The 20,087-nt window shown below is 43.9% G+C and overlaps 1 protein-coding gene across 1 annotated transcript in view; it reads left to right on the top strand.

The window, feature by feature from the left end:
• LOC111148423 (serine incorporator 5) overlaps positions 1-18,675 on the top strand; it is a 96,501-nt gene extending 77,826 nt beyond the window's left edge. Inside the window, exons 7-12 of the mRNA XM_022504950.1 lie at positions 2,035-2,130; positions 6,485-6,611; positions 12,827-12,893; positions 15,860-15,899; positions 16,508-16,652; positions 18,387-18,675. Coding sequence (XP_022360658.1) covers positions 2,035-2,130; positions 6,485-6,611; positions 12,827-12,893; positions 15,860-15,899; positions 16,508-16,652; positions 18,387-18,534 — 623 coding nt within the window. The 3' untranslated portion in view covers positions 18,535-18,675. The remainder of the gene's footprint in view (positions 1-2,034; positions 2,131-6,484; positions 6,612-12,826; positions 12,894-15,859; positions 15,900-16,507; positions 16,653-18,386) is intronic.
• The last annotated feature ends 1,412 nt before the right edge of the window (positions 18,676-20,087 follow it).

The raw sequence follows: 20,087 nt of genomic DNA, 5'->3' as shown, positions 1-20,087 counted from the left end.
AACAGAAATCTGTAAACCTTCCTGGCTCAAGGTTGTTTCAAAGGCAAATGGAAGAGGGGCGCCTGGCTAGCTCAGTCAGTAGAGGATGTGACTCTTGATCTCAGGGTCATAAGTTTGAGCCCCACGTTGGGCTAGAGCTTACTTAAAAACAAACAAAAACCCACAAAGGCAAAAAGGAAGAGATACTGGGATTTGAAAATGCTTTAGAAAGTATAGGCCTGAGTTGTCTTTTATAAACAACTTCTGATATCTTAGACCAGAATACCATCTTTGGTTGTAGAAAGAAGTATTCATGGTCTAATTTTCTTGAAGGTATCTTACTCTACAAGAGATGAAATGCAAGTGATATCCAGGTTTTTAATAGGAAAAGGGAAAGGTGGCCAATAATGTATAGCCCCTCCAGTCATTTCTAAAATGGTGATCTAAAAAGTGAACTAGTCTTAGGGCGCCTGGCTGGCTCCATCCCGATTGGAAGAGTGTATGACACTCGATCTCAAGGTCATGAGTTCAAGTCTCACGTTTGGTGTAGAGATTAAGGAATTTAATAAATAAACTTAAAAAAGAAGTGAACTAGTATTGAATAATTTAAAGGTTTTCTGGTACTGAAAATTCCAAGTACATTATTGAAAATGAGAGTCCTAATCTCCCAGTCCCTTTAACTGATCAGTTAAGAATTTCCTAAAACATACTAGTGTTCAGAATAAACTACCATTTGGGTTAAATCCTACTTTTTAAAATAGTTATAATTTGAAATATTTCGTTTAATGCCATTAGTTGCTGAAGTGAGTCTTATTCCCGTGTCAAAGAGCAGCATTATAAAAGTCTATTTCTAGGGGTGCCTGGGTGGCTCAGTCATTAAGCATCTGCCTTCAGCTCAGATCGTGATCCCAGGATCTTGGGATCGAGCCTTGCATTGGATTCCCTGCTCGGCGGGAAGCCTGCTTCTGCCTCTCCCACTCCTGCTTATGTTCCCTCTCTTCGTCATCTCTCTCTGTCAAATAAATAAATAAAATCTTAAAAAAAAAAAAAAGACTACATCTGTACTTGCATTGGTTAGTACAGTTTATCTTATTTATTTAATTAAAAAAAGATTTTATTTATTTGTTTGTTTATTTGAGAGAGAGACGGTGAGAGAGGGAACATAAGCAGGAGTGGGAGAGGGAGAAGCAGGCTTCCCGCCGAGCAGGGAATCCAATGCAAGGCTCAATCCCAAGACCCTGAGCTCATGACCTGAGCTGAAGGTAGACACTTAACTGCCTGAGCCGCTTGGGCACCCCTGGTTAGTAAAATTTAACAATTAAAACTTGAAACAAATTTAATCGGAGGGAAGACTGGATGAACTGAGTCCTTTCATGTAGGCAGGTGGTTAAAAATTCCATCCAAAAATGATACATCCTTTTTGTCATATCCTGGTAACTCTGAATGATGGAAACACCTCATTTAATTTAAATATTAATAGGATGTTAAAGCTCTTCCCTCAATGACTGCTGAGCCCCAGTGCCTTCTTCTTTGACCTGAACTGGTATTCCCGAAGGTTTTTTGTTTTTTTTTGTCTATTGACAAGTTGAGGTTTTTCTGCTGTCATGGACTTCAAGTGTCTGATGGCCTCGTAGAATCTGGAATCCATGCCCTGTGACATTTGTTTCCCATTTACCTCACTAAGCTACATGGTCTCATTGGTAATGATGGTGAATTTTCTTCTGAGGTCTTAAGATTTGAGAACTAGTGTCCATGAACTTCAGGGGGACCAGGCAGTACGCTTAATTCAGTTGTTATTAGAGTGATGTGGCAGTAGAGGACTGCAGAACCTGGCGTCTCTAAAACAACATAGTCAGGCTTCATGGATAATTCTGCCCCTTTCCCTGTCTTTTTAGTGTTGTTTGGAAAATAATATTATTGACCTTTTCCTTCCTTCGGAGATGGGGGTCTTGGTTTGAGGAGCATCATTTGCGGATGGGGACCTCGTTTTCTTAGGCTTTCTTATTTTTGTAATTTCAGACCCTGTGTTAAAATCTGACCCTCTGATTTTTCCAGGACAGCCCCATTCCGGGTTACTGCAGTCAGGGCTCATAAGCTGCTACGTGACGTATCTCACTTTCTCGGCTCTGTCCAGCAAACCCGTAGAAGTAGGTAAGCCAGCCCGTCGCCTTAGGGAGCGTGTGCTTGCGGTACGAATGTTTTCATTGTGGAGGAAGGAATTTGAGCTGTTGTTCAGAATGTCAAAGGTGCAATTAATTGAATGGATGATCTAAATTTTTCACTAGATAAAGTCCTTAACATGGGATACGAAAATGAAAATTTCTTCTCCTGAGTCTTCCCGCTGTGTAGGGAAGACAGGAACAAAGATGGGCTGTTGAGTTTGCTTTGGGGCCTAATATGCGTTTTCTCACTCTGTGTTTTCAAGGAACAGTTCAAGGAACTCTGTGTTTTCAAGTATTTTGCTTATTTTGTGTTGTTTTTTGCTTGTTGTTAATTTACTTTTCTTCAGGTGGTCATCTCTCTGACTGCAAGAGAGAGTGGGAGGGGGGAAGCAGGAGACAGGATTTGAGCCCAGCTCTAACAGTGGCTGACTTGAACTGCTCTTCTTAAATGCTGTTTATTTATAGAGACAATAGAACATGCATGAACTTGGGAGTCAGACCGCTTGGGTTTATAGCTTGCTTCTGCCACTTCAGTAACTTGTAGAAGGTTATTTACCTCTCTCTGCCTAGATACCTTGTCTTTAAAATAAGGATTTTAATTATTATTTTATCAAGGTAATTAAATAAGATTCCTATTTTATAGGGTGGTTTTAAAGAATTCAGTGAGTGTGTATGTGTGTATATGGTCCTGGCATGTTGTAGGTGCTCTCCGTGGGTTAGCTATTGTTACTGGAGAGTGGTTGTAAAGATTATTTGAGAACTAGAAGAGCCCTGTCGTATTATAAATTGTTAATGTATGAGCCCCTTGTCAGTAAAACACCAAAAGACCATTTTTTAAAAAGATTTTATTTATTTATTTGACAGACAAAGATCACAAGTAGGCAGAGAGGCAGGCAGAGAGAGAGGGGGAAGCAGGCTCCCCACTAAGCAGAGAGCCTGATGCGGGGCTTGATCCCAGGACCCTGAGACCATGACCTGAGCTGAACCCAGGCGCCCCAAAAGACCATTTTTTATTTTGATTTCTGAACTCACTGTATTTCATTATCTATATCAGTTTTGTGATAAATGTATATATAAATGTATACACACATATATACACAGAAGTATTTATAAATGTGTGTATGTTTGGGTACATTTGATCTTTTATAAATCAAGTTAAATAAATGTGCTGTCTTTTCTCTAGAATAGAAAATTGAAGTTGTTTTCCTTTTTTAAATGTAGGAAGTAAATGTAAAGATCATCTTTAAAGTTTTACATACATGTATTGTGTGTAGGAGTTTTTTATAGTTTAGAGCTATTTATAGTGCAAAGTGGTACAATTGTAGGTCTTATATTAAGTATAGTCTATCCTAGATTTAATTCTTTTTTAAAATAGCTCTATCTTGACTCTAAGTTTATTTGTCTAGCTTCTTTAAGAATTTCTTTTATAGCTATTAATTTTTGGTTTTAGTATAGTGAGGTTTTGGGTTAGAGTGTTTTTCTCTTAAATGGCAGGTATCACTTATAAACAGAAAACTTACTTGTAGTTTCAGGCGGTACTACTTAAAGAGAAAAGTTCATATTTTGGTCAGTTAAAAATTTTTTTTTCCCCTTTGGCTTAAGAATAAAGATTCCTTACACCACAGCACAATTATTTTTGCTGTCTCAAATGTGAGTGCCAGTAATAATTGTAGTCCATCTTCTAATACTCAGAATGTGCATGTTTGTAAAATGGTTTTTATTTTTATTTATTTATTTAGAGAGTGGGGAAAGGGAGAGAGAGAATCTCAAGCAGGCTCCAGTCCCAGCAAGGAGCCTGATGCATGGGGCTTGATCTCCCAACCTGGGGATTCTGATCTGAACCGAAATCAAGAGTTGGATTACTTGGGGCACCTGGGTGACTCAGTCAGTTAAGCAGCTGCCTTCTGCTCAGTTCATGATCCCAGGGTTCTGGGATCAAGTCTAGTATTGGGCTCCTTGCTCACGGGGAGCCTGGTTCTCCCTCTCCCTCTGCCTACCACTCCCCTGCTTGTGCACACATGCTCTCTCTCTCTCAAATAAATAAATAAAATCTTAAAAAAAGAAAGAAAAGAGTTGGATGCTTAACCAACTGAGCCACCCAGGTACCCTACTTCTTGAAACTTTTAAGAAATCTAGAAAACATCAGGATATTCACATGCTATTTTTTTTAACCTTTTTTTTTTTTTTTTTTAAGATTTCAAAAATTTGTCAGAGAGAGAGAGAGAGAGCACAAGTGGGGAGAGCAGCAGGAAGAGGGAGCAGCAGGCTTCCTGCTGAGCAGGGAGCCCAATGTGGGGCTTGATCCCCAGGATCCTGGGATTGTGACCTGAGCTGAAGGCAGACACTTGACCAACTGAGCCACCCAGGTGTCCCTAAACTTTTTTTTTTTTTTTTTAAGACATTTTATTTTTAAGTAATCTCTGCACCCAGTGTGGGACTTGAACTCAGAACTCTGAGATCCAGAGTTGCGTGCTCCTCTGACTGAGCCCGCCAGGCACCCCAGGATGTGTTTGTGTTTAGCACTTATTTTTATTTTTATTTTTTTTAAAGTAGGCTCCATGCCCAATATGGGGCTTAACCTCATGACCCTGAGATCAAGAGTCACATGTTCTACCGACCATGCCAGCCAGGCGACCCCACACACTAATTTTACCCCCACCTTTGCATAGGTAATTTTATTCTCTCCTGTGGATGTCAGCAATTTCACAGACTGTAATTTGAAACACTCAGGAAGTACATACCTGGTATTGTCACATTTCTTTACATTATGATTCAGTAACTGTTAACCAGTTATACCTATTCAATACACTGGACAAAATGATACGTTTGTTCTGTTCCCTTGTAAACAAGGCTTTTGTGCACAGTAGTAACAAATGGAATTAATTCATACTGCGGTATCATTGAGGAAAGAACTTCTCTTTAAATAACTCTTCTGTTTATAAATAAACTGAATTTTTTTTAGCACTGTAGACTTAGCACATTTACAGTCCTGATCAATAAAAAGAAACAAGACATATATATATATTTAAAGAAAATGTAGAGAGGTGGCATCTGGCTGGCTCAGTTGGCAGAGCATGTACTCTTGAGCTCTGGGTTGTGAGTTCAAGCCCTGAGTTGGGTATAAAGATTACTTAAAAATAAAATCCTTTTTTTTTTCTTTTAAATTTTTATTTGCCTGTTTGAGACGGAGAGTGAGTAGAGAGAGAACACGAGCCGGGCGGGGGCTGGTGAGGAGAGGGAGAAGCTGACTCAGGGTCAGGCCTCTGGGTACGGAAGCCTGATAACCCAAACTAGGGTTAGGGTTAGGGCCTAGAGGCATGGCAACCTTGATCTGCCGGGGCAAAGGCAGGCTCCACTGGGAGCTGAGTTGAGGGCGCGGGTCAGGGGGCCTGTCATATTCCGGGTTTGTGGCCCCACTGAGTAAGGATCCTGATGTGGGGCTCAATGCTGGGACTCCAGGATCATGACCTGAGCCCAACACAGTCAATTAATCCACTGAGCCACCCAGGCACCACCTTAAAAATAAAAATTTTACAAAAAGAATAAAAGAAAGAAAATATAGAGAAAGGGACCATTATGGGAGACCCTTCCTGGGAAAGGAGGTAAGAAGTAAGCAAAGGATCATAGGATCATGACGATCCTATTACTGACAGTAAAGGGACTTCGCGTCTGGCTGGAGCTTTGGACCAGGTGGCTGTTGTAGTCAGTACATATTTGGTGACTGAGTAGCCTCAACATGCTTCTGGAGAGGATAGACATGGGGGAAACTCAACAATGTGTGCATACTACTTCTATTCAGAGCCTGCTAAGTCAACTGAAAAATGGATCTCGTTTCACTTTTTACTACTGTTTGAAGAGTACTGAAAAGAGGAGACTCTTACTACGTCATGGCACAGAGGAACCCTTTGGCCCTCCACTGGAATCTGAGGGTCTTGTTTGAAGAGGCTGCTTAGATGGGAGGGGATGCTTTTTTTTTTTTTTTTTTTAGATTTTATCTGTTTATCTGAGAGAGAGAGAGAGAGAGCACAAGCAGGGGGAGCATCAGGCAGAGGGAGAAGCAGGCTCTCTGCTGAGCAGGGAGCGTGATGTGGGACTCGATCCCACGACCCTGGGATCATGACCCGGGCCAAAGGCAGACGCTCAACCGACTGAGCCACCGTGTCCCAGGGGATGCTTTGAAATAGCAGCAATCTAGTCTGAGTTCAGTGGGACTGTAGAGTAGGAATTTGCAATAAGAAGCCTTCACTCTTCTAAGCTACCCGAATTTTCCCCAAGTGAATGTGTCTGTGAGCTACAACAGGCTTTTGTAATGAACTCTGATTGCTTTGTCTTTTCCTTGTAAGCTCTAGATGAGCACCGGAAGAATGTGACAATCTGTGTGCCAGAGTTTGGTCAGGACCTGTACAGAGACGAAAACTTGGTTACTGGCCTGGGTACCACTCTCCTGTTCTTGTGCATCTTATATTCATGGTAAGTCTTAGGAGATACTGGAGGTCACCTTTGCAGACTTTAATATTTTGGAGGAAAATTTAAGTAAGCTTTAGCAACGGCGAAGTAGCAAAACAAATCCCAGCCAAGGAAGACGGAAAGTAGATTGAACTAAAAAGTGTGTCTCACAGCATCGAACCTCAGTGTTTGGACTTCATTTTCCTGACTTGTATTTGTGCAGGTAACTGTAATAGATCTATAGTACATTGCAAGCCTTGAGGAAAGGGTTGAATATTCGTTGCTAAAGCATTATTGGAGGGCAAGGGATTACAAAGTGGGGAAGAAATGGTTTGTGCCAGAACGTTTTGGCAGCTTTCTAATCCACGGGAAATACCGTTTGTTCTGCTGCTGATGGAAAGAGTACAAAGCAGTACATACATGGTCATTTTGTGCTTGGCCCAAAAAGACAGGAAATGTCCCCTTTCTTTTATAAAGCCGAAACCCACAATGCTGTTAAAGCGGGCTGTATTTCACGTGCTTGTTCGTGGTGGGGTTGGTGGCCCCTTTATTTAGAATGTTTAAAAGATTGCCGGGGGAAGGAAAGTAACGGATAGAAATTACTGATTCTGAGTACACATTTCACTGATAATGAAGCTTCCCTTCGGCAGTGACCTTTTCACATTGAGGTTTTACTTCTGTGTTTTATGTTTTATTTGTTAGGTTTCAATGTATAAAAATTTCAACTTGTCATGGGTGCATTATGGACTTCTCTGGTAGAAACTGAAGAATCCTGGTGGTGCTAGCTTATGTAAATAAAATGTCTTTCTGTGCACGCTGGCATTTTCTCTTACAGCTCCCACACTCCCTCCTGTTAGAAAGGGACCTACAGACAGACATTTTGGAGACAGGGGAACTGTCTCCAAAGGGAGACAGGGTTTTTAGAGTACTTGTTGAGTCACGTGTTAGGCCACGGAAGTCCCTGCTTGTGTTGCAATGATGGTCCCATGGAAGGGTCTATAACACTGGTCCTCATCCTGTCCCCCACAGAGTGACAGATTGTCTTTGCAGCGGAAAGGACCACATTGACCATGTCTGGCCTTTCTTTTCTATTAATTCCATAGTTGTTCACTCTGTACCTACTCTACCCAAAGCAGTGGATAGGATTCGGGCCCAAGTCAGTGAATGTTGTCAGGAAAACCATAAAGCCACCCAAATTTTGAATGCTGATTTCCAGCTCTTCTTTTTCTGAATAAGCTCTTCCTTCCTGAGTCTGTTTTTAGTGGGCTTTGGAGGGAAATAGCAGCAGCATGGCTAATTTCATCACTTATCCTTCGGGGTTTTTTCTGTATTGGCACATAAGAAATACTGCAGATTATGTGAGGCGAAAGTAGATTACTAATGAGTAATTACCACTGACTTCCCGTGTTGCACAAGGGCTCCCGGAGCTATGAGGTTCCTGGAGGGCTCCCCCTGTGCGGATACTGATATCCGTCTCCTCCTTCCAGCAGGCACCACGGTGTCGCAGTTTAATTACTAGCATTTGGTAACGTCTGTTGTTGGCATTTACACAGATTCCAAGTAGCTACGGTCGGCTTTGAAAATTGTTATCTTTTGGGAATATCAAACTAGTTCTACCAGCCTCCACTGTGGAGCCTCTAAATTCCGAAAGAAGTGAGGTTTTCTTTCTCATCTCTTACTCAAGAGTGGCAGTGAAAATCTGACAGGGTGAAAATTCCGTGCTGCAAAGTAACACCACGTGGCAGGTCTGTCAGCCCATGAAGTAGAATCACTGCCATCTTTCCACTGAGGGATTTATAGCAAATCGCAGCCCTGTTTCATCCAAGCAGCAAACACTTTTTCTCATGTGTGATTAGGCATTCCACAGCCCACAAAAACAGACCATTTTATTCTGTCAAATATCTGTAGAGTTTTTTTTAGTGATATAAAAACAAACAAGAGACATGGTACCTCACCATAAAACAGTGGTGATTTTTTTCTATATATGTAGACACAACTATGTATTTTTAATATATGTTTTTAAAGATTTTATTGATTTATTTGAGAGAGAGCATGTGTGCACAAGCAGGGGAGCAGTAGGCAGAGGGAGAGGGAGAAGCAGGCTCCCCACTGAGCAAGGAGCCCAATGCTGGACTCGATCCCAAGACCCTGGGATCATGACCTGAGCCTAAGGCAGACGCTTAACTAACTGAGCCACCCAGGTGCCCCATTTTTTTTTAAGGAATTTCTAGAATTTTTTTCCTTTCCTTTTTTTTTTTTTTTTAAGATCTTATTTTTTAAGTGATCTCTACACCTGATATGGGGTTGAACTCACAACCCCCAGATGAAGAGTTGTATGCTCTTCTGACTGAGTCAGCTGTCCACCCCAGGAATATCTAGAATTCGCGAGAGAAATTGTAGGAAGCCTAAAGACTGCATAGGGTGAACATTACATGTTGTTACCGTAAGTCCCAAGGTTGCTTATGTTTGGGGTTAACTTTTTTGTAAGCTCCTAGAAGGCTTACTGTGCGATCTCCTTATCTGCTTCTTTAGGAGACTCCCGTGCTGGCCCCCGCGCTCAGTTTCTGTTCTCTGTCCCAAGTCCTGCTTCTGGGGCGCTCACTCTGAGTATGTTTTATCTTTGCTGTCTTAGCTTGAAGGAACGGCTCAACCTATAACTACTCCCTGGCTTTTTAGCTGAGGCCACTCTTTCTCTAGACGCCCCTTCTGTTGTCCCCAGGCATTATTGCTATGAAGAAGTATCACAGCTTGGACTCCAGGCAGGGGTTCCCTAATGGCCTTTGTATAGGTCCATCCCCCTGACACACCTTAGGTCCCAGCCTCCACTAAACTATTCCTTAATTCTCTCCTTGGTCTTTAGATTTTGATTGAAATTGTTATTTTGTTGGCTTCAAGTTCACACCGTCCAGCCAGGCAGGATCCTGGAGTCAGTGAGGGAGCCTCAGTTCCGTCATTGTACATCAAAAGGAAACTGAAGAGCATAGAGCCTATTTCTGTGATTCTCTACTCCTAGTCTCAGGGACCCTCTCCTTGAGTCTCCTGTGCTAGGGTGCTGGGAGAGAGGCAGGTTCAAAGTAGTTTTTCCCCCTGGGATTGTTTGGAGTAAGGTCTTTCACTGAGGTTCAACGATAAGCTGGGTGCCTTGCCTCATTTTATTATTAGAAGGTATTTGTGCTATAAAATGGCCCCAGCTATTTCAGTTTTAACCATGCTTATGAGAAAAATAATTATTTATTATTTAAATGTTTAGGAATTTGAATTTGAAATGAGAAAAACTGAGAATTCTTATTAAATGTGAAACAATTTGCTAATTCAAAATGAAACATTCATGGCAATAAGGCCAACCGGGTAGAAATAAGGACATGGTTGGTAAGAGAATTGGAGAGAAGATTGGCTTAAACCAAGAAGAGTTGGCAAATCATGGTGTCTGTCCTTTTGGTGCGTTCTGTGTCTGCTACCTTTATTTAAGAAAGGAGGTCTAGTTAAGAAAAAAAAAAAAATGAAGAAGGAATATACAAGCTTTATTTTGAGAATCCTGCTGCTCCCTCACCTACCAGCTAAAAATCTTCCTGGCTGTACGTTAGGGACATGGCCAGGCCTCCCCCCTCAGTTCACATAGGACTGTCATCTCCTTTGGGAGCTGTGAGTCACCAGTTATACTGTGCATCGGGGACATAACTGAACTTCACACAAAGGGTGGGACTAGTCATGAGATCTCCCGAGGGCCCTGTAAGTTTGTCAGGGAGGAGAATCCGTGGTCTCCCAACAGGAAAGTCTGGACCTGTTCTCTAGAGATTTTCTTTGATCTAGGAGAGTTTGGCCAATTCCAAAAGCAGCTGAAGCAGGTGCGGAGGGCCACCTGCATTTTGAGTCATTCTGCCAATACAGAAGAGGCCCTAGGCATGGCAGTGATGGTGGGGGGATGGGCAGACGGGAGACAATTTTTTTGCTTTTCGCAATAGCTTCAAGGCACTGCTGGATTCTTGTGAGTGGGGCCTAGAGATAGTCAACGGGCTATGACTTGTCTGTACAGTGAAGCTCTGTCCCAACCAAATGTGGTCATTGTCCTTCCGTGCCGCACAAGAAGCAGTGGGTGAAAGTTGCTCTTGCCTTAGCCCTGGAAGGGAAGAGCTTCTGCATAATCCAGGAGTTGTTGTTTAGCAAAGTGTCTTGCACTCACCAAACAGAGGGGTCTGAGTAATAGAGTGCAGACAATAAGAATTTCCTAAGCTTTTAAGGAGTTTGGAAAAACAGTGTGTCCTTGTTAATTCCAAGAAGAGTATTTTATGGGTGAAGGCCATGACTGAATTATAATAGTATTTTATAATGGCATCTTACTTGTAGAAGTTCTCTGTCATTAATGATGAACTGAATGCAGGTATTTATTTGTTTTTAAAACTAAATTCAATTAATTAATATATAGTGTGTTATTAGTTTCAGAGGTAGAGGTCAGTGATTCATCAGTCGTACGTAACACCCAATGCTCATTACATTACACACCCTCCTCATTGCCCATTACCCGGTTACCCCATCCCCCCACCAACTTCCCCTCCAGCAGCCCTCAGTTTGTTTCCTAGAGTTAAGAGTCTCTTATGTTTATCTCCCTCTCTGGTTTCATCCCGTTTTATTTTTCCTTCCCTTCCCCTATGATCCACTGTTTTGTTTCTTAAATTCCTGTAATGAGTGAGATCATATGATAATTGTCTTTTCTGATTTATTTCGCTTAACATAATCCACATTGTTGCAAATGGCAAGATCCTGCTCTTTTTGATTGCTGAGTAATTGAATATAGGTATTTAGAAAAAAGAACAAAAGCTTCCCCATTCAGTGCTCTCTGATGATGGAAGTAAGTTGGCAGAGGTGCCAGAATCAAAAGCTTTGTTGTTCTTGAAACCATTTTATTCCAAAGAATTTGCAAAAGTACAGTATTTATTCTAATGCTTTTAAAGAAAGAATACCATCCTTTAGGTGAAAATTGGAGAAAAAATTGATCTCTTTCTAAGAAGTTACATTTTCCTCCACAGAAATGATACACTATTAAATCATAACTCACATACTGAAAATACAGCACGCTTTTACATGCAGGAGCGAGGGGAATGTGTTTCTTGGGTGTACCGCCATCGGAAAGTATCTCTAAAATTCCTCTGACAAGGCTTGAAGTCAGGAAGCGGGAGCGGTTGGGCCTAGATCGGCATCCCATCTGTTTCGTGCAGAAGTGAAAGTGATGCTATTGGACTTAGTGGCCCACAAAGGAAGCAGTGTGCTTGGATCCCAGAGGACCTTTTTGTGCGGAAGGCTTTTTATTGTTTATTTGCATTTCATTGATCTCTTCTGTCTTTGAGAAGGAGGATGAGAATGAGCAGAGAAGGCAGTGTTGCCTCATGGGGTTTATTTGGTTGAAACGAGTCTGCTAATTCCTGCTTCTCCCATGGCCACACCCCCACCTACCCCCAGGCTGGGACAGAGGACGCTAGAGGTTAGAGACTGTTGTCTTTTTCACTGAGTCCCCAGGGCTTGGAACAGGGCCTGACACATGGCAGGCCTTCAGTAAATATTTGCTAAATGAACTTACAGAGTTAGCTGGAACCCTGAGTGTTATATATATTTCTGTTTGCTTAAAATGTTCCCTTTTTCCCCCCAAAAGAAATACCTCTTTCACCCCTATAAGCCAGATTTTATAATATTTTACTCTCTGGGTATAGGGAGAGTGGCGAGAAGAATTTTTTTTTTTTTTTCCCTAATCACACTGATAGCTAGTCTGTTGAATTTCTGAACAGAAAACCTTGTTCTGCCAAAGGCTGATTATCATAGTAAATAACTGTGACCTTTGCTTTCCATGCCTTTGCCTTTTTTGTTTTAATGCCATCTCTGGGTTCTTTCATTGGTTTTGATCCCTTCTAAGTGAGACTAATCAAAAGTTGTAGAAACATAAAATGGAAATCAGAAAATCCTTTTGGCTTGGTGTTTTGAGGGAGGAGAGGTGAAAATCGAGATAATAGGACCAAAAGATACCTTATCTCTTTATTGACAAACTTCTCTGGCTTAGAATGATCTAATGCAATCTGTGTAAAAAGACAACTGTAGAAATGGTCTGTCAGTTTTGGAGTAAAGCGGAATTTTGAAATAGACAATTCTTTTTAAGGAGCCAGAGCTGGACACCATGAGCCTCTCATGAGAGCACTGGCCAGGGGGCTCTGCCCTTCCTCGGACGGAATATAATGTGTGTGTTTGTTTCTTAGCTTGACATCGACAACAAGGTCAAGTTCTGATGCTCTGCAGGGGCGATACGCAGCTCCGGAACTGGAAGTAAGTTCATTTCCCTCCCTTGCCCTACTTCATCTCAGAAGACCCATTTTTCAGGAAGGCTCTTTCTGTGTGTTTGTGTCTTTATTGATCTGCATTCCATGATCCCATTTTTCTCCTCAGGAAAGAACACAATTTTTGTACAGAAAAAAATAATGTAGAGACGATGGGATTAAAATGAATCTTTGATTTTCATCCAACAGAATCAGCCTCTAGTGTGGCCTTGCTCCCCCTCTGGGTTGCTTTGTTGGGCTGCTCTCTGCGTTTTCCTCCTGTCATAATGGAGTGTGTGTGTGTGTGTGTGTGCGTGCGTGTGTGCGTTAACTTCTAGTCCATTCTTCTCCAGAACAGCTATTACACATAACCTTACGGTCATGCTATGTATGAAGGCCACAGACAGGTATAACACAGAAGGGAAGGAACGAGCATCCCTCCCTGCCACACTGCTGAGCGTTGTCTACACGTTAGCTTGTCTCATTGCGTCGGTTCGGTCAGGTGGGCATTTCTGGGTAAGGACCTGGGAGCAGTAGAGGTCCAGAGAATCAGGGGGTTTAGCAGTAGATGCCTTTTGGTTAGCAGGAAGCCTGTCACTTCCTTACTTGTGCCACAGTCTTTTGCGGAGGCCCTTGGAACATCCATCAAGGTCAGAAAAGGGCTAATCCCGTGGAGGCAGCCGGGAAAAGGCTGACCCCAGGGATGGAAGGAATACAGGGTTCCAATAATGGCTGAGACCACAGCACTTGTTACATGCCAGGCGCTGTTCTAAGCACTGTATTTGTGATCGCATTTCAACCCTGTAAAAACCCAGTGAGGGCTTTATAAACTCTGTTTAAACAGAAGGGAGAGACAGAAAAGTTACTTAAGCTTCTGATTTGCTGGCACTGTGACCTGGGCACCCTGGCTCCTGAGTCCATGTTCCCGAACTCTGCTGCGAGAGCTCAGTGCCGGCTCCCAGCCCTGCTGCAGACCCCGCCTGACCCCCCAGCCCTCCACCCCCCCTTGCCGTGTCCTCAGAGCTTTCCCCGGATGGAGGAGCCCTGGTATGTGTCCAGATACGGACACTCTTCTCTGCAGCTGGGGCTGTGGGGACGGTCTCTCCTGCACCTGACCTGGAGACAGTGAACATTATGAAGGGTTGTCAGGCTGCCAGCAGCATTCAACGGCTCTTTCTGTCCCTTAAAAAAGGAGAAGGCTCTGCTGAGTCTGAATAGGTTACTGCTTCCTACACAGAAGAGAAGGGTCTCTAGAAGGGACGCGTTTGTTCTCACCACGGCCGGGTGACCACCTGCTGGCTGGGGTTGTGCACAGTGGCTTCAATATCCCTATTGTGCAGAGCGCAAGCCCGAAGAATAGCACGTCCCCGAGTTAGACTGAAGAGGATGTTTTTTTTCTCGTGCTAAGGAAAGTGTCCCAGTGTTTTCTTCTGACCTGGAGAGCATGCAAAACGGAAGTTGGTTTGCTCTCCTTTGTATCAGGTTTCGCAGGATATACCTTTGAAAGAGAGAGTTAGTAGTTTCTTATGCTAAGTTAAGTTTCAGAAGAACCAGGACCCCAGGATACCATGTCTTGAGCCCCTTGCGTGATTAGTGGATCTTAGACTGTGTCACCTGATCCAAGATTCTGTCAAGTCCATTCCCTCTATTAGAAGTGTCCCTGATGTAGTAGGGAAACAGGGGTTTGGCCTTGCGGCATATAGGCTGGAGCTCCTATGTCCTTGTCCCTGGCTCTCTGTTCTTTCCAGTACAAATACTGTCAGCCTGAGAGTGCCAAGGACCCAGTACTTCCCAGCTGGTCTTGCTATGTGGAATGTTCCTTTTTATTTGTTTGTTTGTTTAAGATTTTATTTATTTGAGAAAGAGAGAGAAAAACCATGAGCGGGGGAAGGGCAGAGGGAGAAGCAAGGATCCTGATTCCCCACTGAGCAGAGAGCCCAATGCAGGGCTCGATCCCAGGACCCTAAGATCATGACCTGAGTCGAAGGCAGACACCCAACCGACTGAGCCACCCAGGTGCCCCAGCGTGTAATGTTTCTTACTCTGGTTATCAGAGTCTTTCTGAAATCATGTATTAATTTTTTGTAATCCAGTTTTTTATTAGTTTATTGTTTTGACTAGGTCAGAAACATGGTACAAAATTTAAAAGGTGCCAGAGACTCTTCAAAGGAAAGTATCCCCTCCATCCAACCCGGTCCCCAGCACCTCTGCCTCTGTAGAGACAGGTAGTTGAGCAGCCTGATTTCTTCGGCAATGTAGGCGGACCTCCTGCTTCCAGACCTCTTAGCTTGACCATTTCTGATTCTGCCAGTTCCACTGTCTCCCACACCTAGCAAGTACAGCAAATCGTCACCAGGAATGAGCTCTGTGGTGGGGGGACCAGTCTTGTTCACCTTGTGTTTCAGGCTGAGTTTTCCAGAAGCAGCTGCCAAGGCAGAGTTGAGGTGCAGGGTGTCCCTTAGGGATCAACGTTGGTGGAAGGGAAGGAGGCAAGATTGGGCGAAGTTAAAAGGCCCCAGAGGTGGGACAAAGCCTCTGTTGACCCCTTCAGTGCCCCAGAGCAGATATGACCCATCAGAGCTGTCGCCAAGGGTCAGTGGCTGCACCTCTACCTCCCTGCCTCGAGCAGCCAGTTCAGCGTGGGTTGCCTGAGAAGGCTGGCCCTGTGGCTGAGGGAACGCCTGGGAGCTGCCGTCTAGAGGCTGTGCCCAGCACTCCCAGGGAGCTGAGTGAGCACTAAGTGAGCACCACTGAAGGGGACCTGGGTGGCTCACCTCCATGTCTGTTTCCTGTCACCATCACTGAAGCACTTGGGAAGAACAGATGCTTAGTCAGATCCTTTGAAAGGGGTCCATGAGCGCAGTTCTGAGCCTGGCCTCGGGTTCGCACGGAGGGCTTGACACAGCATAGGGATGGCCTTCATGCCTTCCTGACGGTAGAAACGCCACCTGACGCTGTTGGGTTTTGCCCTTGCAGGTAGCCCGCTGTTGCTTTTGCTTCGGCCCTGATGGAGAGGGTAAGTAGACAACCTCCCTCCCATGGTCTAGTCTGTAGGTGTTTGGGATTCACACCCGGATAACTTGAATGGTAAGAGGAAGGTTTTCTTCCAGAGCTGGTATACTGTTGCTCTACTTTCACATTCTTTCTGAGCGATCGATCGCTGGCTGTATTCATGTTGGTATTCTGGCCGGCTCATATGTAAGGTAAATTCTAAGTGAGACTTAGAGGAGGGAGTACATTTTCCAAAGGAATGAAAATTTTGAAAATTTCTCTGCTTTAACTTCTTTCTTTCTTGGACTGGAGCATCCTGGGGCTTGAAAACACTTGTCATGCCCTTTCACTTCCCTCTGAGCTGAGCATGGGTTTTCCATTTATATGGGCTCTCTTCTGCTCTGTTCAAATGAATGTGAGGTTGGGAAACTTACCCTGTGCAGAATGGTCCTGGGGGTGGGTGAGGGTTCTGCACAGAGGGTGTGGATGAAATCGCCTGAGGCTACACATGGCTTCTGCCATCTTTCTCTACTCACCAGCCCCTGGGGTGGAAATGAGTGAGCGTGGCTCTGCGGGGGCAGCAGGCGTGCATGTGTCCACTCAATGAGCTTGCGCTCGCTTTGTGCCTCACAGACACTGAAGAGCAGCAGAACGTGAAGGAGGGACCGCGGGTCATTTATGATGAGAAGAGAGGCACCGTGTATAGCTACTCCTATTTCCACTTCGTGTTCTTTTTGGCTTCCCTCTATGTGATGATGACCGTCACCAGCTGGTTCAAGTGAGTGGCCCATTGTCTTAGACATTTAAGAAGGGACAGTCGTTAGACAATCAAGTTAAGTTCTATTCTTTAAATGCTGGGAGCCACACTGAGTCCCAGATCCAATCTCCTGGAGTCATTTAACTCTTCTCCAAGTCCTGCTGTGCTCACCTACACGGAAACAGTCCTGGGGTCTCAGCAGTCAGCAGACATGCTTTTAATCCTGGGACTTCCTGATCCTCATGCCCCACAACCCGTGCTATGGTAGCGCATATTCCTTCATTCCTTTTCTGTGCATTTACAAGCCTGTGCGATTTTTTAAAAAGATTTTATTTATTTATTTGACAGACAGCGAGAGGGAGAATGCAAGCAGTGGGAGCGGGAGAGGGAGAAGCAGGCTTCCTGCCCAGCAGGGAGCCTGATGTGGGGCTCGATCCCAGGACCCAGGGATCCTGACTGAGCCAAAGGCAGCCCTTTAACAACTGAGTCTCCCAGAAGCCCCCAAGCCCGTGCAATCTTTAAAACATAGATACAATTATATGTGTTTCCCCTTGAGCTTTTTTTTTTCTTTTGCTTTGTTTTGTTTTTTAAACTTGGTAATCCATGATGGATCTCACTTTCCCTGTCACTACATAGAAATTCTTTTTAATTCTTTTTGGATCATTTTTCACTGAACCAGTTTTGTGTTATAACTCAGAATATGCATGGGATAGACATTTAGGCTCATTGTGCTTTATTTTATGCATTCACGCAGCAACTATCCAAGCAGTTCCTACATGCTGCCCCTTTGTAAATGGCTGGCTTATAATCTAGTGGAGGAGACAGCCTGTGATCCAAATGCAGTAGGCAGATGGCACTGACTATTAGGGAGAAAAAAGAGGAAGAGGAATGAGGAATACCAGGTGGGGCTTGGGGATGCTGCGGCCAGCAGAAGGCTTCGTCGGGAGATTTTTTCCAGAATATCCTAGGAAGAAGAGAGGAGGAGGAAGCTTCTAATGCATCCCCAATGCATCTAATGCTTTGGTAATTCCTGGCAAGTTTTGGCATGGCAAGCTTGATGGAGGGGCCTATAATTAATAAGGCAGAAAATAACAGATGTTGTCAAGAATATGGGAAAAATTAGAATCTTTTACAAAAACTCCTGCTAGGATCGTAAACACAGTGCAGCCACTTTGGAAAACACTTTGGCAGTTCCTCAAAATGTTAAACACAGTTATGGTAGGATCTGGCTGTTCGAATCCCAGGTATATTCCCAACAGGAAGAAGAAGTGTAGTCACACAGAAACTTCTACACACACGTTGATAGTAGCATCACTTATCACAGACAAAAAGTAGAAGCCTCCCAAATGGCTATTAGCTGATGAATGGATAAACAAAATACGTTATCTCCATACAGTAGAATAATACTCAGCAATAAAAAGGAATCAAGTATTGATCCATGCTACAACATGAATAAATCTTAAAAACAAGTCACAAGAGGCCACATGATTCCATTTATATGAAATATCCGGAATAGGCGAATCCAGAGAGACAGAAAGTCAAGTAGATCAGTGAATGCCAGGGGCTGGGAGGAGGTGGGGAAATGGTGTACACTTTAAATAATGTTAGTCGTATCTGAATCGAGCTGTTAGGAAAAAGAAAATAGAACAACAGAAAGACTGGAGACTATGGGAGCAGGGAGACCCCTTCTGGAAGAGACCTCCCCTCTGCCTGTTCTCTTCTTGCTCTGACAACAGTTGGCTCTTGTTTCCACAGCTATGAAAGTGCCAACATCGAAACCTTCTTCAGCGGAAGCTGGTCCATCTTCTGGGTCAAGATGGCCTCTTGCTGGATGTGTGTGCTCTTATACCTGGCGACCCTGGTCGCTCCCCTCTGCTGTCCCTCTCGGCAGTTCTCCGTGTGAGGAGGACCTGAGCCGGCCTGCAGGTTGGAAGTGACATGCTTTGAAGAAGTGTCCCAGGGGTCTGAGCCATGACTGGTGCTTTGTGAAAAGCTGGCATCCTCTGGCTGGTTTGAGTGAATCTGAAAAAGGCTTTCAGAGGGGAAAAAAAAAAAAATCACCTGATTGACTTTTTAATTTGGAAAATCAAGAGAAAGAACCATTTTACTCCAAAAGAATTGAAATTCAAATCAATCAAGCTGATCCTGAGGGATAATATATTTTGTGTGTGTCTTAGCCCTAAAAACTGGAATAGAAATTAGGCTAGTATTTTCCTTCTGTATGTTATTTTTTTGTTTTTGTTTTTGTTTTTTTACCAAAACAGAGTTTGGGGCACAACAGGGATAAATCTGCCCTTGTCATTCTTATCCTTGGAATAGAAAAACTTGCCAAAATCTCAAGCCCTCAGCCCCTGACAGAATGCAGACCCCTGTCACGCACCTCAGCCGGGACCCTCGTCTGCAGCGGGCTCTGCAGCCAGCACTTGTCCTGCTGCCCCCAGCTACTTGGTATTTATAGGGTACAAGAGGAAGCACCTGCTTTGAACTCCACCCTTGTGCTGTTTCCTCCTGGTCCCTAGACGTTTCCCTTTGAGGCTGTGGTGCTGGGAATCACAACTTCACTCTCTACCCTTGCCCTTCCCAGAGGTCCCCCATCCTGTCTGGCCTCGCCGTCTTTGCTATAATGTGAAAAAGCACAATTTGCCGTCATTACCGTGTGGTTCCCCCACTGTACTATTCGTTCCTGATCCGAGTTCCGGCAATAATCATGACTCCTGTTTGTGGTGGTGTTCACATGATTATAGAACAATATCCATGTTGTTTTCTTTGCCTGAACGGTGGAAGGCTATCGTTCTTACTTGTTTCTACTATTAATTTTAACAGTACTCTAGGACCTTACCTGAAAAGTCGCTTCTTGACCGAAGCCCACGGCACCTCTCTTTTTTTGTGAAAGTCAGCCAGTTTCTTTTCCACCTTGAGGCCTTTGAAGTTATAAAAGCATAAGGGCTCTTGTTTCCTGGATCTGGAATGTGAATGATAATACTCACTGTGGTTTTTGGAGTAAATTTGCTGAGGTGAGGATTCCAAGCAACACCTCAAACTGGGCTGACCAGATAAGGCCTATTGTACAAGTTGTTGAAGTGGCCAAATATACTTAAAAGAAACGATGGGGGGTTGGGGGTTGGGGGATGGGTAGTGGGGAGGTGGGTATTTAATTAAGCCATAAGCAACATCCACGGAGATTTCCAAAAATACAAACTTGTAAAGTAATCCTCGTAAGAGATTTGACTTTACGCAGCTGCCCAAGAAGATACTCATGTTCAGTGTTGATGTCTGTCCTCAGTCAGGGAAGAGTTTTCTCAGCGGAAAGTCCGTCAGGGACCCAGTGGAGATGCAGTGCGGAGGCTCCTGTGAGTGCCCTGTAAGGGTGGAGAGGGTCCTCTCGAGCTCTCTGGCACAGAGGGTCTGATACTACACTTGATCTTAGCCAAAAGGCCGAGAAGCGATGGCACAGAG

This window comes from Enhydra lutris, unplaced genomic scaffold (genome assembly GCF_002288905.1).
Source record: "Enhydra lutris kenyoni isolate GAN:26980312 unplaced genomic scaffold, ASM228890v2 scaffoldscaffold19, whole genome shotgun sequence".
In the NCBI taxonomy this organism is placed as follows: domain Eukaryota; kingdom Metazoa; phylum Chordata; class Mammalia; order Carnivora; family Mustelidae; genus Enhydra; species Enhydra lutris.
The sequence above is the reverse complement of the archived record's forward strand: the minus strand, read 5'-3'. Positions and strand labels throughout refer to the sequence as shown.